The sequence below is a fragment of the Struthio camelus genome, chromosome 27 (genome assembly GCF_040807025.1).
Source record: "Struthio camelus isolate bStrCam1 chromosome 27, bStrCam1.hap1, whole genome shotgun sequence".
Taxonomy (NCBI): Eukaryota; Metazoa; Chordata; class Aves; order Struthioniformes; family Struthionidae; genus Struthio; species Struthio camelus.
This window is the reverse complement of record NC_090968.1, coordinates 6372109-6390526: the sequence shown is the minus strand read 5'-3', so window position 1 is coordinate 6390526 and position 18418 is coordinate 6372109. Positions and strand designations below refer to the sequence as shown.

At 37.9% G+C, this 18418-nt stretch overlaps 1 protein-coding gene across 8 annotated transcripts in view; it reads right to left on the bottom strand.

Annotated features, from left to right (window-relative positions):
* UNC5D (unc-5 netrin receptor D) overlaps nucleotides 1–18418 on the bottom strand; it is a 183396-nt gene that overhangs the window by 75468 nt on the left and 89510 nt on the right. For all 8 annotated transcript variants that reach the window (XR_011136455.1, XM_068920606.1, XM_068920609.1 and 5 more), the window contains 2 exons: nucleotides 16867–17010; nucleotides 12381–12484 (listed from right to left, as the gene is read on the bottom strand). Coding sequence is in view for 7 of the 8 variants with exons in the window: in XM_068920606.1 (XP_068776707.1) it covers nucleotides 12381–12484; nucleotides 16867–17010 (248 nt within the window). In the remaining variant the exon portion in view is untranslated. The remainder of the gene's footprint in view (nucleotides 1–12380; nucleotides 12485–16866; nucleotides 17011–18418) is intronic.

The window sequence follows — 18418 nt, the reverse complement described above, 5'->3', positions numbered from 1 at the left end:
TCTTTACTACTTTATGCCAAAAGTGATCTTACATACAACTCTGCATAGAGAATATTCATAATGTGGGTATTTGTGTGATTCTTATTATCTCAAGAATATGCTGTGGGATGTATATGAACTGTCATTAAAACATTGCTTTCTAGAACAGTCATTTTTTTTCTGAAATGTTAGTATTTTTAAAGTATAATTCATGAGTAGTAATTCCATAGACTACACATACCAGAACAAAAGGGAAGACCTTCAACCATAATTTTAAGATCTCATATTTGTCAGCTAGCTTTGCACCCAAATGAGCTGCAGGCTATGTATGCCCTACTGTAAGTGTGGCACCTCAGAAAACCAAATTAATCATTTTAATACCTTTATTATACCTTAGAAGCCTGACCTGCTAACCATCATAATATAGCATGGACTACTTCAAGGTGAGCATTTAATGAAATTAGCAATTACAATTAAACCAGGATTTGCAATGGGTCCAAATTTCTTTTCAGAAACAGTATTCTCTGTTAACAGTTGGGAGCAATACTTCAGTAGTAAGCTGAAGATCTAAAACATAAGACAGCCCCCTTGTGCAGAGGGGCTGATATATGTATGGACCGATGCACCTACTAAACCCTTAGAGAGTTCAAGGCATATATGCCACCAGCCAACTACAGAACAGTTTAAGAGACCCTGAAATGCTAAAACCTACTTCTTAAGAATTTCCTTAATTCCTTCACAATGAAAAAGGAATCGACTTCGTTGTTCCTAAGGCAATGTGATCGAATTTTTTCATGTGCTAGTTAACTATTAAATTTCTTACAACTTCCAATAATTTTACAAGCTTAAAAAAAGGTCACTGTTGGCTGCAGTAGTTGCTTAAGTAAAATCAGCATTTAGGAAGAGGCTGCATTTAGATAAATAATCATTGAGACATATTGTATATACTGAGCTCAGACTTGAAAGTGAAATGTCTTTGGTGAAAAATGAAACATACTTATTGTATTTGTAACTAACGTACCTTAGAAGTAAAGCAACTATTGATATTCCAGACACAAGATGCAAGATCTATAACTAACTGCATAAGACGCAGGCTGTTTGCATTTAGTAATCATACTGTTTTCTATAACTGGAAACAAGATTCATTGAAGACTATAATTCACCAGCCTTTTTGCCAGTGTTTTATTACAATGCAGTTATCCTGCTATATTATATTTTACAGTATGTGTACAAATCCCATAAATACACACAAGCCTATGTAAAATAGGCAGCACTGACTCTCACTACTTCTGGAATACTTGCAGCTTTTGAATTTTATATGGGTTTCACATTTTGTTGATGTATTTGCCATGGAATCTGTACTGCTCAGAAGAGAAATTATTTTACATTTCCATTAAAAACTATAGCGGTAAATAAACCATCAGAACTCATGCAGATATTCACTGGAACACCTACAGCAGTCCATTAAAATGTCAAAATCTATGTTAAACATTTGAAAAAGTAGCACCAGATACAGCATATTTAAAACTTTAAAAAAATACATTAAATGATAAAGATATTTTAGAGCATTCTACGAACCTCAGCAGAGCACTCAAAGCAATACGAGCTTACACTCATCAGTAATACAGTTTAGCACAGCAGCTGCCCTTTTATTATAAAAAAACCCAGTAGTTGCAGAAAAATCTGCAAGTTGCTGCTAATGCTCATAAATATCGCAATCTTTTCAGAGGCTTAGTCTCAGAAAGTATTTATTTATAATAAAAGGGGTTTAGAATAAATTTTAAGGTCAACTTCTGCTCAGATGTGTACCTCATGCATCGCAATGGACTTCAATTGAGGTTCTCATCAGGCATTGCAAGTTGGGCCCCTGAGCTAATGCCATATTCAACCATAAAACCACAGGCCTCATATTTAGTAGCAGAAGCATTTGTTCTAGCAAAGGCAAGCACAGTCTAGCAAGCTAAAGATTTTTAGTTTTTGTTCGTTTATTAATTTATTGAAAATTAGAGGTTTATAAACGCTAATCTCAAATACGTTTATGTGGAGCTTCAACAGAAAGGGCTTGACCTTTCTAAGAAAGGGTATAAATCAACAGTAACTACTGAAGATGATAGAATTTACTAAATTCACAAGCTAATTGCATTTATTTCAATGATAGTTACAGGAATTGCTCCATTTTTTACCAGAGTACCAGTTCCACAGCCTTCCTCAAATTTAAAACATACTAAGTTCACATTAAATCTAGGTCTTAGGAAGGTCACAGAAACTCCTTTTGAGGGTTAATTTGAATATGGAAGCGGGCTGTCCAATTAAAACAGCATTTAAAAAACTGATTATCAAGCCCATTGAATTAAACAGGAACAACCTATGACAGCTTGAGAAATTCCAAGCCTTTGGGTCAGTGATGGAAAACATATTTCTAATATGCCCCCAACATATCACAACACCTGTCCCAAATAGCGAAAGGAACTAAAACAAGTTGTTTAAGGAGATGACTAGCTACAAAAGTAAGCACTTATTTTTGCTCCCATACCCAAAAGAAGCAACATTTTACTCTCTGTAGCAGTAATAAGATGAAACATACAGAACACGTTATCCCAAACTTAACTAAATGGGTATCGACTGAGTACTTCCTAGGTAATGGTTCAAGATTGGTTTGACAACAGTCACGTAGTACAACATCATGGCTATCAAGAACCAGACAGTAAGAAGGCATTACCATCAATGAACTAGAAAGGATGTTATAATTTATTCTGTTTGCTGACTCTGTCCCAAAGCACCAGGATCTATTAATCATATTGATTCCAGATGCTACAGCTAAGCTGGTACAGAGCTGCAAAAATGACAGAATCAAGTTGTCCACATTCTTCATTGTTTCACTTTGAAAGTAATTGAATTTGTCACTGAGAGATAGCAACTCCAGCACTCAGTACGTTCTTAAAATTAATAGAAAGGAAAACATCCTTTGGCAAGAGTACAGGAAAACACTAAGGTATGATTAGGGTGACCAACCTGCCAGCATTACGGTTATGAAGTCTTACCAAAGTTGCTTTATATAGTAAAGATAATAGGTATGAACAGCACTATAGCATGTTAATGGCAGAACTGTAATACATAGAAAAAAACAGTACCCTTATTATTCAAGGATGAGGGCCTGATACATGTTTAGAAATGCACAGGTTGCATCTCCACCTTAGCTCCCTTGTTCTGCAATCTGAGCCATGCAAATGCTGTGTTACACCAACACAGGCCCCAGGGGAAAACAGTGTGCTGGAGGGGAACAAGAAGGAAAAGGACCTCAAAGAGTATGAACTTTAAAGAAGAATTATTTCAGCTGGGAAGGGGGAAGGAGAAGAAAGTATTAAACAACGGAGAAGAGATAGAAAATGCTAATATTCAAAATACACATGGAGAGCAGGAGGCTTGTCAAATGCAGCAAAAGGGAGGATCTATTCTTTATACTCCTCCCTGCCAAATAAGAGGAGCTTCAAGGAACTGAAGAGAACAGACGAGAGAGCAACCATTTAGAGAAAAACAATCAAAGTAAAGGTCAGCTGAGAAGGAACGAATGCATCAGGAAACTCACTTGAGTAGATGTATAGGAGAAGAAACAAAAAATCTCATTACATATTTTAGGCTATAAAATGGAGCACTTCTTTAAGAACATCTGAATTACATGAATAGAAAGCAAAATCAGTTTGTACCACTTGTTGACAGAACCACACTGTAGCTCTGACCTCAGCATATTACTCCTGGAAAGATCTCAAGATGGCCTGCACAATTGTTTCTTGATAAACCTTTTTTCCAGGTTTAGGATGAACCAAGAGAAAATGCCTAAGAACTTGGGAAGTGGGCGGGGGGAAATCAGGAGAGACTAACAAACTCCATTAGGCACCATAAAACACCCTCTCTCTTTTGTTTTTAAACACAATTTTCCTTTTAAACAGGTTTTCCTCTACAAACACTTCATTCCTTGCTCGCTCTTTCTTTGGTAACAACGTTATAGCTAAGTTATTTACAGACTGAGAGGCTGAGAGGCACTAGATGAGCCTTTCTTTTCCAAAAGCCAGTGTGCTGAGTCCATCAGTCTTCCTAGCTGTTACATAAAACTTCTCTGGAGTACTTGAGATCTAATGCCATTGTGTCTTAGGTATAATTTCTCAATTTCTGAGTCAATCGAAATGAACGGAAGAAAGGGAGGAGGCATCTTCATGCAGGTTCTGTCAATGTTCACTCTTGGCACATCTGTTTTGCCAACACCACTTTGCAGCTATTGCTTTCAAGCACACCCGTCTAATTCAGTGCTTTCTTGTGCATTAAAAACGATCAGAAATGCAAGCAGAGAGGGCACAACGGTGAAAATGCCTGATGTGTGCATATTATCAGCACCGCATGCTAAATCTAATGACTTAGAAGTTAGCTGGGCTCAGATTGGGGAAGCAGATTCAGAGTTTTTCTGCTAAAAAAAATACTGTCAAAACCATGAATTCAGAAATAACTAGTCAACAGACAAACTGAATAATGCCCAAGCTTGTTTTCAAACAGACATGAACATGATCTCCCATACATGGACAGGGCAGCCCTCCTTTTTTGTTTTTGCAACCATGTTTTACTTCTGTTTTCCACTTCAACCTTTCCCTTACATTTTTGACCTAAGTTATGCCTCATTTGCTCCAGGCAGTCTTGGTTTCACATTTTCAAGGCTGAACTGCAGCCATTTGTAAGCCACAGACAGGACTTAAGTGCTTGGCTGAAGTTGAACGCAGGGAGTATTTCATGAAAGACAATAGATAATGAACATACTCTAAAAGTCATCTGAAATCATTGTAATATTTTCTTGGTGAGATACAAAGAAGTGCAGCATGAATAGCTCCTGGACCTTCCTAGGAATAATGCAAAGTAATAAAATAAATTTACATAATAATAAGTGCAACACACATATAGAAAATGTAGCACTACGCACTGGTAAAAAAAAACAAAACAAACAAACAAAAAAACCCAAATATAAGAACCACATTACCTCAACAACACTTTTTTAATAGCCACTGAGGCTAGGCATACACGTGGTTGACTGCCCACTAACACAAGAATCTGCGGGTATATCTGATATATATTTACAGATCAACTGATGGCCTATCTGCGGTCACAGAGCCTGGCATGTAGCTAGCTGTAAGCTACCCCAAAGTGCCACAATGACTGAACAGGCAAGTAATACCCCTTCAGAGAGCTCAATGAAGATTCTTTGGATAAATCCAGGGCCTATATCATTCAGATTTTCCAGAGTCAAAAGTGATACCAGCTTAAAAATTAATCTGCCAATCTCATTTACTGGTAGACCAGGTTTTCTTTCTTTATCTGTGAATAGAGAAGCTATCAGACCTTGCCTACAGGGTGATTCAAGTTGTTCCCCCATGCATTACCCTGAAGCTGTTTTTCAAAGTTAACTTCATAGCGGGCTCTGTTTCAGAAACAATAAGAAACTATACGTGAGTTTTTGGAATTAGTTTCATATGTAAGGCTTTCAGTTTTGGCAAAGAAGCTACCTGAAGTGTCTTCTCGCTTCATCTCCAGCTACAATCTATGTCCCATCCTAGCAATGATAAGTGCTACAGGGCTTCACAAGAAACTAGACTGAAATTCCACTTTAACAAAGTACTTTGTATTGTCTATGGTGATCTTCTCCTGCAACTGACTGATACTTACTCTGCATAAGCAGCCCCCGGGCGTTTCCTTTCTCTTCCATCAGAGGTTGTTCATGGTTTAGGCATTAATGCTGGCTGTCACAACGAGTGCATAAGTTTCCTGGACTGCACCAGACCCAGCATTCATTTAGGAAGCTGTGGTAAAGCTTGCTTTTTAATAACAGAATAGTACACACGGGAAAGGAGCAGGAAGCAGTTGTAAGTTCCAGATTAGTCAGACCAGCAAATAATGGAGCTCAAAAGAATGCATCGTGTACTACTTCATTGCCAATAGCACTTTTTAAATGTAGAGGAGCTCTTCCTCTTTGGGTTACTGATGCTTTCCTCACAAAAGTTCCCAAAACAAGCTTTATATAATCAAAAAGGTTGGCCTTGTAAAGAAATGCTGATAATCAACAATGGCAAGGATAAAGATTTTGCTCTGGCAAACTCAATACTCAACTCCGCTTTTTCAGAGAGGAGAAAACTTAATCCCACTTCCCTCATTCTCATCCTGCCAATGTAAATTAGAAATAGTTCCACGGATGTCCATGGAGACAAACAGTCTCAGCAAGAAGAGAACGAGGCCCAGAGATCTGAGCCCAAGATACCCACCTGGCAGTCTAACAAAAATCACCAGCAGACATGGATTCAACGGAGAAAATAACTGACTGCTATGCTGTACCACAACTGCCTTTTCACATACACTCCAAGCTAAAGGATGCCCCTATTGCACACAATTAATAAACATATCTATGGGGGAAATCTGTTGTGGGGATCGAGAGCCAGAACTGTCTGTTCCCTAGGCCAACTCTGCATCAACAGTGAAAGAAACGGCTCTGGTCTCACCAAGTCTTTGCCAGCAGAGACTCTTATATTTAAATCAACATTTGCCGCAGCAGGGTATTATCAGATGCTCAGCTTTAATGCTGATTTTTGTTGTTGTTGTTGTGATGTTTAGCTCATAAAATCTGAATTTATTTGGGTTGGTGCTGATGCCTATAAGCACAGCTGCTCACCAACTGTGTTTCGTTTGCCATGCCAATGCATAGGAAGAGAATTTAAAAGCTCTTCCGAATCTGCCTGTGTCAGGATTTGGGTTTTCTTACTCTTACTGCAATGCACCCCAAATGCCCCAACCCCCCAGCAACCTCCCAAAGTGGAGGTGTGCAGAACTTCCTTGTATTCCTTCATAAAGGCAAACTATAGAGATTGGAAACCAGCTAATGAAGGCAGCAGAGACAGAAATAGAGTGGACTAGAGGGTTGGAAGCTAATTGCTAGACCTGCATAAAACCTGAAAGGCAGCACGTCCTAGGAGAAGAGCTAAGGTGCTCCAAAACAGATGGTATGTGATATCTGTTGTTAGATTTAGAGGTAAGGGGCCTATCCTGCCCATGCTTACTGCTACAGAATTGAAAATGGCTTCATAATTCGCTAGGGCTGTCTAAATAATATGAAAGGGTGAAATAATAGGTAATACATCACTTATTTAGTTTTTGTGACTGCTATTGCCACGTGAGGATTTATCAGCAGTAAAATCAGACATGTTTAATAGTATGCCATGCACAAGAGATGGACTTTGCTTCCATGAAGACTCTAATCAAATTCTTGAAAAGGGATCGCAGATTTAGAGAGATGCTGCTTATATGTATCTTTTACTTAAGACCTAGCTGACACAAGCAACTGAAATTTGCTGCTAAACGAATCAAGACAGTAGAGTGCCTTTCGAAGCAACATTAAAATCAGTGCTTGCCTCAGCAGGATTTGGTGCTCTTGATTCATGCCTGTATAACATTAAAGCTGAATTACTGCAGTTCTTTATTTGTAGTCTTCCTTGATTGTTTGCTTTTACTAATGTATTATTCAGCTTAAAGACTATTTACTGTGTGAGCACGCAGAGCATTGACAGTGTTACATTAGCTTCCAGTATTTGTAAATTAATTTATAAAAGCAAAGCTTTAAACCATATAAATTTGGATACATTTAAACCACCAATCCAAACCCTTAATCCCTGTTCTCCTAACTTCTTTAATATATATATATATTGTGTGTGGAAATCAATACATGAAGCAAACTTAATCCAGATATTTCCATTACCACTGATATCATGCAGTACTGAAGCCCTACTCATCCCGGAACAGGTGGTAGAAAAAGATCTAGAGGAATTCTCTCTAGAGAACCTCTCTTGGTAAGGTTTGTTTGGTCTTGATCACTACATGATCTCTGGCCCCTCAAAAGATTAGTACCAAGAGGCACCTTTGGCAGAGATGCTGACTGCGATGACATCTGAGGAATTCTCAGATGTGGACCCCTAATGTGGCTACTCAGTCAGACACTTTGTCCTCCCTAAAGCACAGTAAGGGTTTGCCACAGCTGGTACATAACGGCATGTACATGCCTGGGAACCCTTGATATATTTAGTAACAAGTACCTCTACCCACCAAGAAATAAGCTGAGATCTACTAACTGATTTTCAAACACAGAAAAGCTAGCAAAGGTTAAAATCAATTAGGTGAGAATATTTGAAAAGGGACTAGAGATGTGGAAAGGAATATTGGGAAATAAAGGCTTTCGCTCTTGATATTTTAAAGAAACCTTGCTTTCCACCTTTTTTATTTTTTTTTCTTTTTTTTAAGGCTAATGACTTAGGATTTTTAGGATTAAGTGCTGATTTAGGTCATTTATATCAGGAACGTTTCTTTTTAATGCTTCTATCCTTAGATTTAACAAACCTTCAGTATCTTTAAGGTGCAGAAAAACAATTTCAGAGATGAAGATTTATATTGTTGTTAACGGGGGCAGGCTCACATAAATAATTGAGCTGAACTTAAATTTCATTCCAGTTGTAAAGTGTCTGCCTCTTATTCAACTGTACTGCATTATTAGAGGTTTGTCTATATCAGTCATTCATAGCCATTGTCAGAAATAAATCACTAGATTAGATTGCGACTATGGCAAGCACAGGAAACGCGAGCTCTTTGGGAAAATAACGTTCCTGAACTTGATGGAATAGATTAATCAGAATCTTTTCCAAGGCATTCAGACAGATATTGGCATGGTGACATGAAAGGGGCATGAGTCTCCCCTCTAGCCTGTTTTCTGTTCGCATTTCCTGGTCCACGAAGAGCATAGATAAAACAAACAAAACAAAACAGCCAAAAAAACCCCAACAATCCCACATTAAACATCTATTTAGCATCTGATGAAACAGAAGACAAACTTCCATAGTTACTTCAAGCCTTATGTTTTCATCTAGGGCTTCATCCAAACTCTAATGAAATCAGTTCTTGGATCAGAGCCATAGATATACTGCCAGCACTGGGTTTTTTGAAATGTTCTTCACTTCTCAGTACCCACATGCACTCCACATAACAATTATTGATACAGAACAAGATTCACTGGCTGTCTCAGTTATTTCCCATCCAAATGTTGAACAGGGCTGGTCTTCCTTAACTGGAAAAATCAAGCAAGTTTATAACCTCGAACTTACTGCCACAGATCAGACTCATTATTCTAATACCCAGTTTCTAAAGACACTAAATTATTCTAGGGAGATTGCTTACCTTGACAAGCACAGAACTAGCCTTGCATACTGAGCCTTTATGTGAAATTTTATTGTTCATAGTATGACCTGTTAAGATTTACAGGCTTTATTAGCAGCAATAACAATTTTATAATCAACATCAGTAAATCGGTGCTCATTGAAAACTCTACAATTTTAAATTGTAGAAAACAATTAAAATGTCAGCTTTTCACTGAACATAATTCCTAACCTTCATAAAAGAAAGATATTCTGTTTAATTGTTGAGTGTAAAGCAGTGCAGTTCAGAATGACACATTTTTCTGAAAACACATTGGTTTTCGGCTAAACAATGAGTACCAAGCAACGCAATCATCATCTTTAATTAGGACCATGCTCACAAATAACAGGGTAAGAAAAAATGAATATACTTAATATAAAAGTATAAATCCTGTTTTGTGCATTGGTTCTACATGACTTCTGAACTGTAAGATTGCCAGCTCTAAAACTTTGACTCGAGTCTCATGATACTTGATGTTTTCTTTAAGTCCTAGACTCTGGAACCAAGTAATAACTTGAAAGTCTCAGATTTGATTAAAAATATGGATAAATTTTCAGTTTACAATTGTAGAAAAAATCTGAAAATGTGAATAATCCAAATACTACTGTTTTTAATCTTTTGTCTTTTAAGCAAATCTTACAGGCTTTCCTGGAGCTTTATGCGCAACCTACCAACATGTAGTTAGGCTGCCAGTTCTGTTTCAGTTACCTACGACCTGTAGAGCTGCTCTGTCCTTCACACCAACCCGCCACCACCCCATCACCCTTCTCTGATATTTTAGTAATTGGCTTTATGAAATGAAGACATTCCTTACCAATATCTCAGGGCCCTAAACATGAGTAAAAATAATCAATAGCTAATGTGAATGTAATAGCAGAAAGTTTTATGACAGATTAATGCACATTAGAGGTCTAGATACAAATTAAGCTACTCCCCATCCTTAACTTTAACCCATTTTGCTTTTGGTCATCAACATTGCTATCTGATCTTCAAAGTCTTTTGCTATCTGATCTTCAAAGTCTTTTGCATCCCCATTTGCTACATTTCTCCCCTCTTTCTGAATTTTCAATTGCATACGCTCAGCATGCTCTCCTCAACTAACAGGATGCATGTTTCTTTGCCTGGAGTTTGTTTTTCCCTGCTTCTTTTGTACCTTGAATTAGAACCTACCATAACGATAACGGAGATGAGAGGCAACAATAACCTCTGACTGGTAATTTTTTCCCTGTTTATCAAAAGACGCTAAAGAGCACACTGTAGAGTTTGAGGGTATAAATACAGCACAGCATTGCTGGGGCTGTGCCACAGCTCTAGCCCTATAGGTGGGCCTACAGTACAGCCTGAAAGTGGTGAATGTCGCTCATGCAGACAGACATACGGGAGAAATTTGAACTACTGATCTCAAGTCTTGCCATGGCAGCATCGGCTCCACAAATCTTCCCTCTAAGTACTTGGTATACTGAAGTATATACTGCTGTAGCAATACTACCATTGAGATCCAATTAGTTTAACATCAACCTAAATCAGGCATACGTGCACAGTCGGCAACTACCCAATTTGGGCAATAACAGTCTGTTGCCTAGAGAGACCATCTACCTGCATAGCTGTTACTCCTGCAACCACACAATAACATCTTTTGGAAATGATGGTATGACAGTGTTGTTTTTGTTTCTTTAATTGCTATACTAGTTTGGCCTATTCTTCATCTCTCCAAGTCCTGCATATCCTTCTGTTTAGGCAGGCAACCTGCCTCACTGGTAAATGCAATACCACAATCTGCAGGAGGGACCTCAGGAAGTCTACTCCAGTGAAGTAGCATCACAGCTTAGATCTAAAGCATTAGCTGTATCCCTAGGCTTTTAAAGATAGATAGAGACCTTAGAGTCTAAATTGGCTACGCAAAAATGCAAAGAAAAAAAAAAAAGAAAAGAAAAAAAGACAGCAAGTACATGTTGCATGCTTATCTTGAGATAAGATAAGTAATAGTCACTCCCCCTTACCCAGTTGTCCTTAGATACTAGCATTTTCAAATTAGAATAAATATTCCACTGTTCAAAGAGATCACTGGGAAAAGAGAGCTTTTCTCTGTGGTGTGAACATTTTACATGATATTGTATGTGCTGTTCCGATCTACTATTTTGGAAGTTGGTAGCTCGATGAGGAAAAGGGGGACATTCATCTCGGCACTTTCTAACTAAATAATTGCATATTCCATCTAAAAAAAAAACAAACCAAACCCCAAAACTTTAAAAATAATCTGTCACTTCATTTTTAAAGTGCAATTACAGACCAACATCAAGACAAAGGCTGTAAATACCCCAAATCTATTTCAGTCTGAACTCCAAAACAGCGAAGAAAATATATATATTGATTGAAAAGCATGAAACAGAGAAACAGCTTTACTCAATAACAACGCTGGATATAGCTGACTAGCTGAAAAACACTTTCAACCTGGAGAGCCCTGGAATTATTTAATATCACTGTTTCTATTAGTCTATTAGTTCTTTACATTCACCTTTCATAATTTCAGAGCAGAAAGATACCATCTACCGGCCTGCTTTTTGATAGGTAAGAGTAGTTTCATGCCATGCTCTCTCTCAACAATAACAATTTTTTTTTTTTTAGTGCACCAAGCGTATTTTTAAACGCAACCCATCTTCCCCCATAGAATAGTCTGGCTCCTACCATTTTGAAGCCTCCCCATAAGTTTCTTGTTTAGATTCAGCTTTGTTGACAAAAAGCATATTTAAAGCTAAATTTAAAAAAAAATTATTTGCAGTAGATTGCTCAAGAGAGAAAACAATCTATATTCAATAGATTTTTCAATAAAAATGTCATTTATGACAAGATAAAGAAAAGTAACAATCTGTTGTCATTTTTTAAGCGTAACACTTTAAAATTGTATCAAAAATAGGAGTTTTTCAACAAACATTCATGACTTCTGATAAAACCCCATATTTTTTGTTATACTTATTTAATCAAAAATATGTATTTAAGCAGCCTAGGAAAGAAGAACAGTGTAACCAACACTTGACCTTGAAAACCACATGCTACCTAAGCCCTCTTTGTTTCTCTTCCCATTTCTCACCAGCAAAGTAGGTCTCAGCGAGCAGCAGTGACACAGTACAAAACCTCACCTCAGCTGCAGGAACTCCCTCAGGCGGCCGACAGTGGAGAACAATCATCCCTTCGATAGGAACCTCCTTCCCTTGTGGGTCTTGCTCAAAGTTTTTCCGTAAATCTGCAGAGAGTTTAATGCAATCATTCATTATACCTCCAGTGCAGCTTATCTGGATAAATATAGATTTCATTTCAAATGCTGGGACGTAGGTATTCCAAAACCTATTCCTCCTTACACAATTCTAGGTAGACTGCAAAAGTCAGTAACAATATGGTTCTGTCACATTCTTCTCTTAAGTACGTACATAAAGCACTGGACAACTGAAAGTTACTTCATCTTCCACAGAGGAGGAGCTCTCTCCCTACTAAGGGAAAACACTAGCACAACAGAAACTACATACTTAGATTAGAACAAGTAGCCCTGTGGCTCCATCATTGACAGACAAAGTAGGGTGAGAAGGTTCCCAGTGCAAGCAAACAACATTATATCTACACATTAATTTCAGGGAGTCAGATCCACACTCTGAACACATTACAGACTGGCTGATTGCAAGAACGCTTCTGTCTAGAAACCACATTACCGAGATGCTATGCCCAAGCTAATAATTCAGGATAAGAAGCAAAGCATATTATCTCAGAGTCACACTGATGTAACCATGGGGCTTCCACATACGACTGTTTGGCTAGATCAGAACAGAGGCAAAGGAAACCTGTACCTAATGACATTGACCTAACCTAGAGATGCCCATGAATACGTAATGCTTTGTTTGCTGTGAAAGGAAGACAAAACAGAAAGAACGTTCCTTACGAGATATGCTTTGAGAGTTAGGATGTTTCCATTAGGCATAGTCATTTTCCTCAGACACTGTCTCAAATTCCAAGTGTGGATTTACCGATTTAATTTTCTCCACTGCTTACAACTTCATGAAATACACCTCCTTAAGCAGCAGAGGCTCTGAATCAGTTACACTTTTATATATTTTATGAATACATTAAGACTTATTTTAGCAAGCTAGCCAGGCACTAGAGAAAGCTGCAAACAGTACATATATTTTCCTTTTTTATGAGTCGTCGTTAATGCTGATTTTTTTCACACAGATAACCAATCCATTTTTCAGTACCCTATTTAAATAGTCATTCTTTAAAACTTAGGGTGCAGTTGTGCCTAGAAATGTCTTTATTAGGACAAAAAATTGAGTAAGATCCAAATTCTCATTTTCTCTGCATTCCACACTCCCCTAAAGAAAATTACCTCTTTTTTTTTTTTAAAAGAGAAATGTGCAGACTCACAATTCAGAATCTCCAGGCTCTAAGTGCAATAAGTATATAAATAATGCCACACTATGCAACACAGTAACAGGTGCTGTGGAAAAGCTCTGAAATGAAATAGTTAAGGGTTCTGTATGCTATCACAAGTTAGACCTGCACATTCCCCTCTCCTCTCTAGTCCCCTATGGGGTATTCTCCAAGTCAGAAATCCATTCCCCAAATTAAGCAGTTAGGTTGTTCACCTGAGATAGGATGACACAGGTCCATTAGAGGGTGAGCCTTGAAAATTCATGGTGGGGGGTTTATAGACATCCATTGGCAGCTATTCATTTCTTTCCATCTGGACTACTAACAAATCCTCTCATCTCTGCGCTCAAGAAGTGCTGTTCTCTTTTCATAAAAAATATGGCTCTAAGTAAAAGTAGTAGAGCAAATGACCAGTAGAAGAATACCATTCTCAGGCAAAGCATTCAGCCACAGTCAGTACGTTACATAAAGCAGAAATGAAGAGCATTCTCTGGAGTGCCTGCTAGGTTAATAAGGTATCTGCAGTTACGGTTGGCAGCTGGGGACGTGGTTGCAGAAGATCTGGTACCAAAGTGATGGGTTTAAAAGTCCCAACACACGACTCCACCTGTTTCTGCTCATTCTGTTTTTCTCTCATATTGCCACATTATGGGGTTGGGAAATGACAGTGCTGAGAAAAGTCAATAAAAATTCAATTCAGAATAATAGTCCTTTGCAGCTCAGCAATATGAGGGAATTATCAGCTCATTATGATAGCTAATGCAGTGAAATAAAAAATTGAATGTACACATATTTACACATTCAAACTACATCAGCCAACAAAAAATCTGTCATTTATAAAATCAAGGGGTTGTTACACGGTCTATTACTTAACCCAAGTGTTTTATTTTCAGTTATCCTGCTAAAAGAGCATAATTGTAGGAAAGAGAGTCATCAATAATTGCTCGAACAGTATCCAAATTGCCATTCAGAGTTCCTTGCTTGATCACCCCCACTGCAACCAAAAAAAGTTTCTCTCCCATCTTTTTACAGTTTGTTGCCATCATTTCTTGGGACTAGGCCTTTAAAGGCCTGAACTGGTGATTTAAAGGAAAAGGGTTCATAAGAGTTTGGGGGAAAGCGTTTTCCTGAATTCGCTGCTAGCATGTTGCAAAAAGATGGTTCAGGCTCTGATTCTATTAGAACAATGTGGCAGATCTAATTGCAAAATAAAAATTGGATGAGGCTTTGAGTATCTCCACAGTCTCATAAAACTGTATTATAACAATTTTATTTTGGTTCTGTCCTTTTGATATCCCTCTTGCTATGATGGCATTTATTGCATTTTCCATTTTTCTTATTTCAAATAATAATCTGTGAGTGATAACACTACAGCGTACTATTGCAGATATGAAGACCAGAGATGGACTGAGCCTGAACACTTTTTACCTGGGACAAATGTCCTCTACTCCTCTACTCCCCACTATATTAAAAATTCTGGAATTATTCTTCTGTGCTAAAAGCGATGATCTTACAAAAAAAAAAAAAACCCAAACACAACTACACGCAAACACACCCACACACCCCCCTTAAGTAATCTATAGTGTTATTTAAATGTAACATTTGTCAGCCTACAGGAGCCTGTAATACCATAGCTACTCCCTCTATTTAAAATACGAAGCAATGATGCTCCCTAGTCAAACAGGTACGGCAACTACCGTAACCACATGGCCTTCATCAAAATTATCATTGGTAATTAATCTGTCTGTTTGGTATGACTTGGAAAGAGAGTCATTAATTGAATAATTCACTACTCTGCTTCGCTGGATTCCTTTCTAATCCCATTAGGACAAGCATGGTTTGTAAGTAGTTTAAAAGCTCAGCCTAACTATGTAGGTTCAACTTTTTAAATATCGGTTATCACATCGTGTGTTTGACACAGCTCCATAGGCTGCATCACAGGCTCCAAGGTCAAAGCAGAAGGAATGGGAAAAAGCAGTTGTTACCATCCTGGTAACGCACAAGCCTCACATCCATTCCCATCTGCCTCTGGTGACATTAGGTGACAACCAGGATGGCAGTGAGATGGAATCATCCTACTAGCCAAAAGTCCAACAAAGAGGATTTTTATTAGCTTGCTTTCCCCACAGGGAGACCTGATCCTCTGGTGTAAATGGGAAGCATGTGCTGAACTTATAACTTCTTCATGACACATGCAATACATAGCCTGACTTTGAGAAGCTTTTGTCTGAATTTCCAGTCCACCGATGAAATGCAAAAACAATAGTTTCCCCTTGTTACTTTAAAAAACTATTTCTAATCCTCTTTAAAACTTGTTTGGATGACAGATTAAACCACCTGATGTATGTTTCACAGCAACTATATAGTAAAAAAGTGTGAGACCACCTACCCAGCTTATGAGTAATTTTATTATTAGATTGACCTGACCTTTCAGTTAACAACTCTTATAAATGTCTATATAACAGCACTTGAACTTCTTTTGTTTTTTGTTTTTTTTTTTTTCCCTAAACAATGTGTGCTTAGTCCCATAAAGAAAAGATAAGTCTGAGTTCCGTTAAGGGTGCTTGTATCTCATTTTCTCAAAGAGAGAAGGGAAGATTTTTTTTCCCCCTCCCATTGATTGGAATTATCCCATTTTTCCTATTTTCATTTCACTTTCCCCTTACCTTACGACCCCTGACAACAATGATATGCTTCAATATTCAAAATCAGATTTAAAATGCCATAATACAAAAGATTCTAATGTATTCTTGCAGTTTTTCTGCAAAGTGTAGAAGACAGATAATGTTAAATGATTTTCCAGATGTTTTTAGACCCCTGTCATCAACATGGAGCAAAACAGCACTTTCCAGAGGATTTTCAATTTGTATTAACCTTTCTTAATACATTGCATTGTTGCAACATTATGCATACGCAGCCCAGGCAGAATCTCTGAGAAAAAGAGACTTGCTGAGTATAAATGCAAATCAATCAATGCACATTAAAATAAAAGGGAGCTCTGAAAAAAAATATGGTATGCTTTCTGTGACGTTCCTACAGTATCTCATAGTGAGGACTTGCAATCACAGCAGTGCCTCACCTGTATCAATTTACACATATACACATATACATACATACATATTTATATGTATATATAAAAACCTCTAAAGAACACTATTTTGTCATACCTTACAAAACCTAGAAAAGCAGAACATTTGCTCTACTCACAAGCTATACGGACAGATGCCTTCCTACTCTTTGAGGTTCCTAAATGGCTCCATGCAACACACTGACACCAGTAATCTTCTGGCCCGTGAAAATCTTCCACTTGCTGTCTTGTCACGTTGATGAACACCTCTCGCACTTTCAAGCCTGAAGGGGAAAGATACATAAAATTAGCTGATACATGATGTCTTACTTGAGCTAAGGTTAGCTAGGTTAGCTAAACCTTTTAATTAAACAATTCCATTTTTAATCAAGGCAAAGCTTTAATTACTTTGACAATAATATATTATCACTAATTAAATTCTAAAAGCCGATTAGGTCATAATACATTGAGTTAAAAGAATTACCCACCCACTGTGGTCTTTGGAAGAATATAACACCTCCTTTGGAAATCTCTTCTTTTGTGCCTTTTTCTCCCTAGAACGTTTATTTGGAGTTTTATAATATACAATAAAACTGTATTCCCAGCTAATGCTCTCAGTGCCCTTGAAAACCTATTTGAAGTACCCTGACAGGCCTGTCAATTACCCCCAATCAAATCAAAGCAGCCAGAACTATACAAGTATGACAGGAATTAATCAAATGACCCACTGAATTCCAGCCATCACTGATGCAGTTCTACCCAACCGCCATTTCCTCACATAGGAGAGAAATGCTATGCCCCTATATTACAGTATGGAGAAAGCTAAATTCAATCCATTACAGTTTGGAAGGAGGAGGAAATAAAGAGTAGGAATAAATGTCAACGTCCACCAACGCAGATGTTCATTTTTGCCACTCTATCCTTCTGGGAACAAAGTGAATCAACTACAAAACTGAAGTCTCATCTTTCTTTACAGCTGTCACAAATGGAAAAGTTTAAAACACCGCAGAGACACCTTACTTATTTTATACAGTTTCCTTCCCAAAGTTACCTCTCTGAATTCATCTGCAGTGCAGTGTTGTCTACTGTAAATTTGCTTGTTGTTTCTCAAAACAAATGCATGTCTTTCCCTACATCTACGCTCATGTGTCTGCCCTGTCTAGCTGCTCAGAGCTAGAACCATTCCTCTGAAAGCTCTGGAAAGCCCCTATCTCACTGCAGTAATTCTAACCCATTCCAAATGGACCCGAAGCTCACCTTTTAGAGCATGCTAATGGGGGAGTAAATAGCATTGATAATTTTATGGTCTATAAAGATTTTCTGTGTGCTTGCAGGAAGACTAATCCATGACCAACATTCTTTCCCCAGATGAAAAGTCTATGTAGTACCGGCTCTAGGTTTTTACGGGCAAAGAAATTCTCTAGTTGAGGCAGCTGGATGATTAGGTACTTTATGCCAATAATTCACAAACAAAGTGTTTGGTTCAGACAAAACTTTAAGACAAATACAGGACTACACTTTAAGGCAGAAGGGTGATACCGCTAAATTTCAGGAGGTTATGTAAACGATAGTAGTCTAAGGAAAAGCACATGGCTTTCCCTGTCTTTACTCCTGGCTAGCCTTGATTGAGAGGAGGGTAGCCAGGTCTCTTATGAGATTATGCTAATTCACCAGGCTTCTTCCAATATTAGT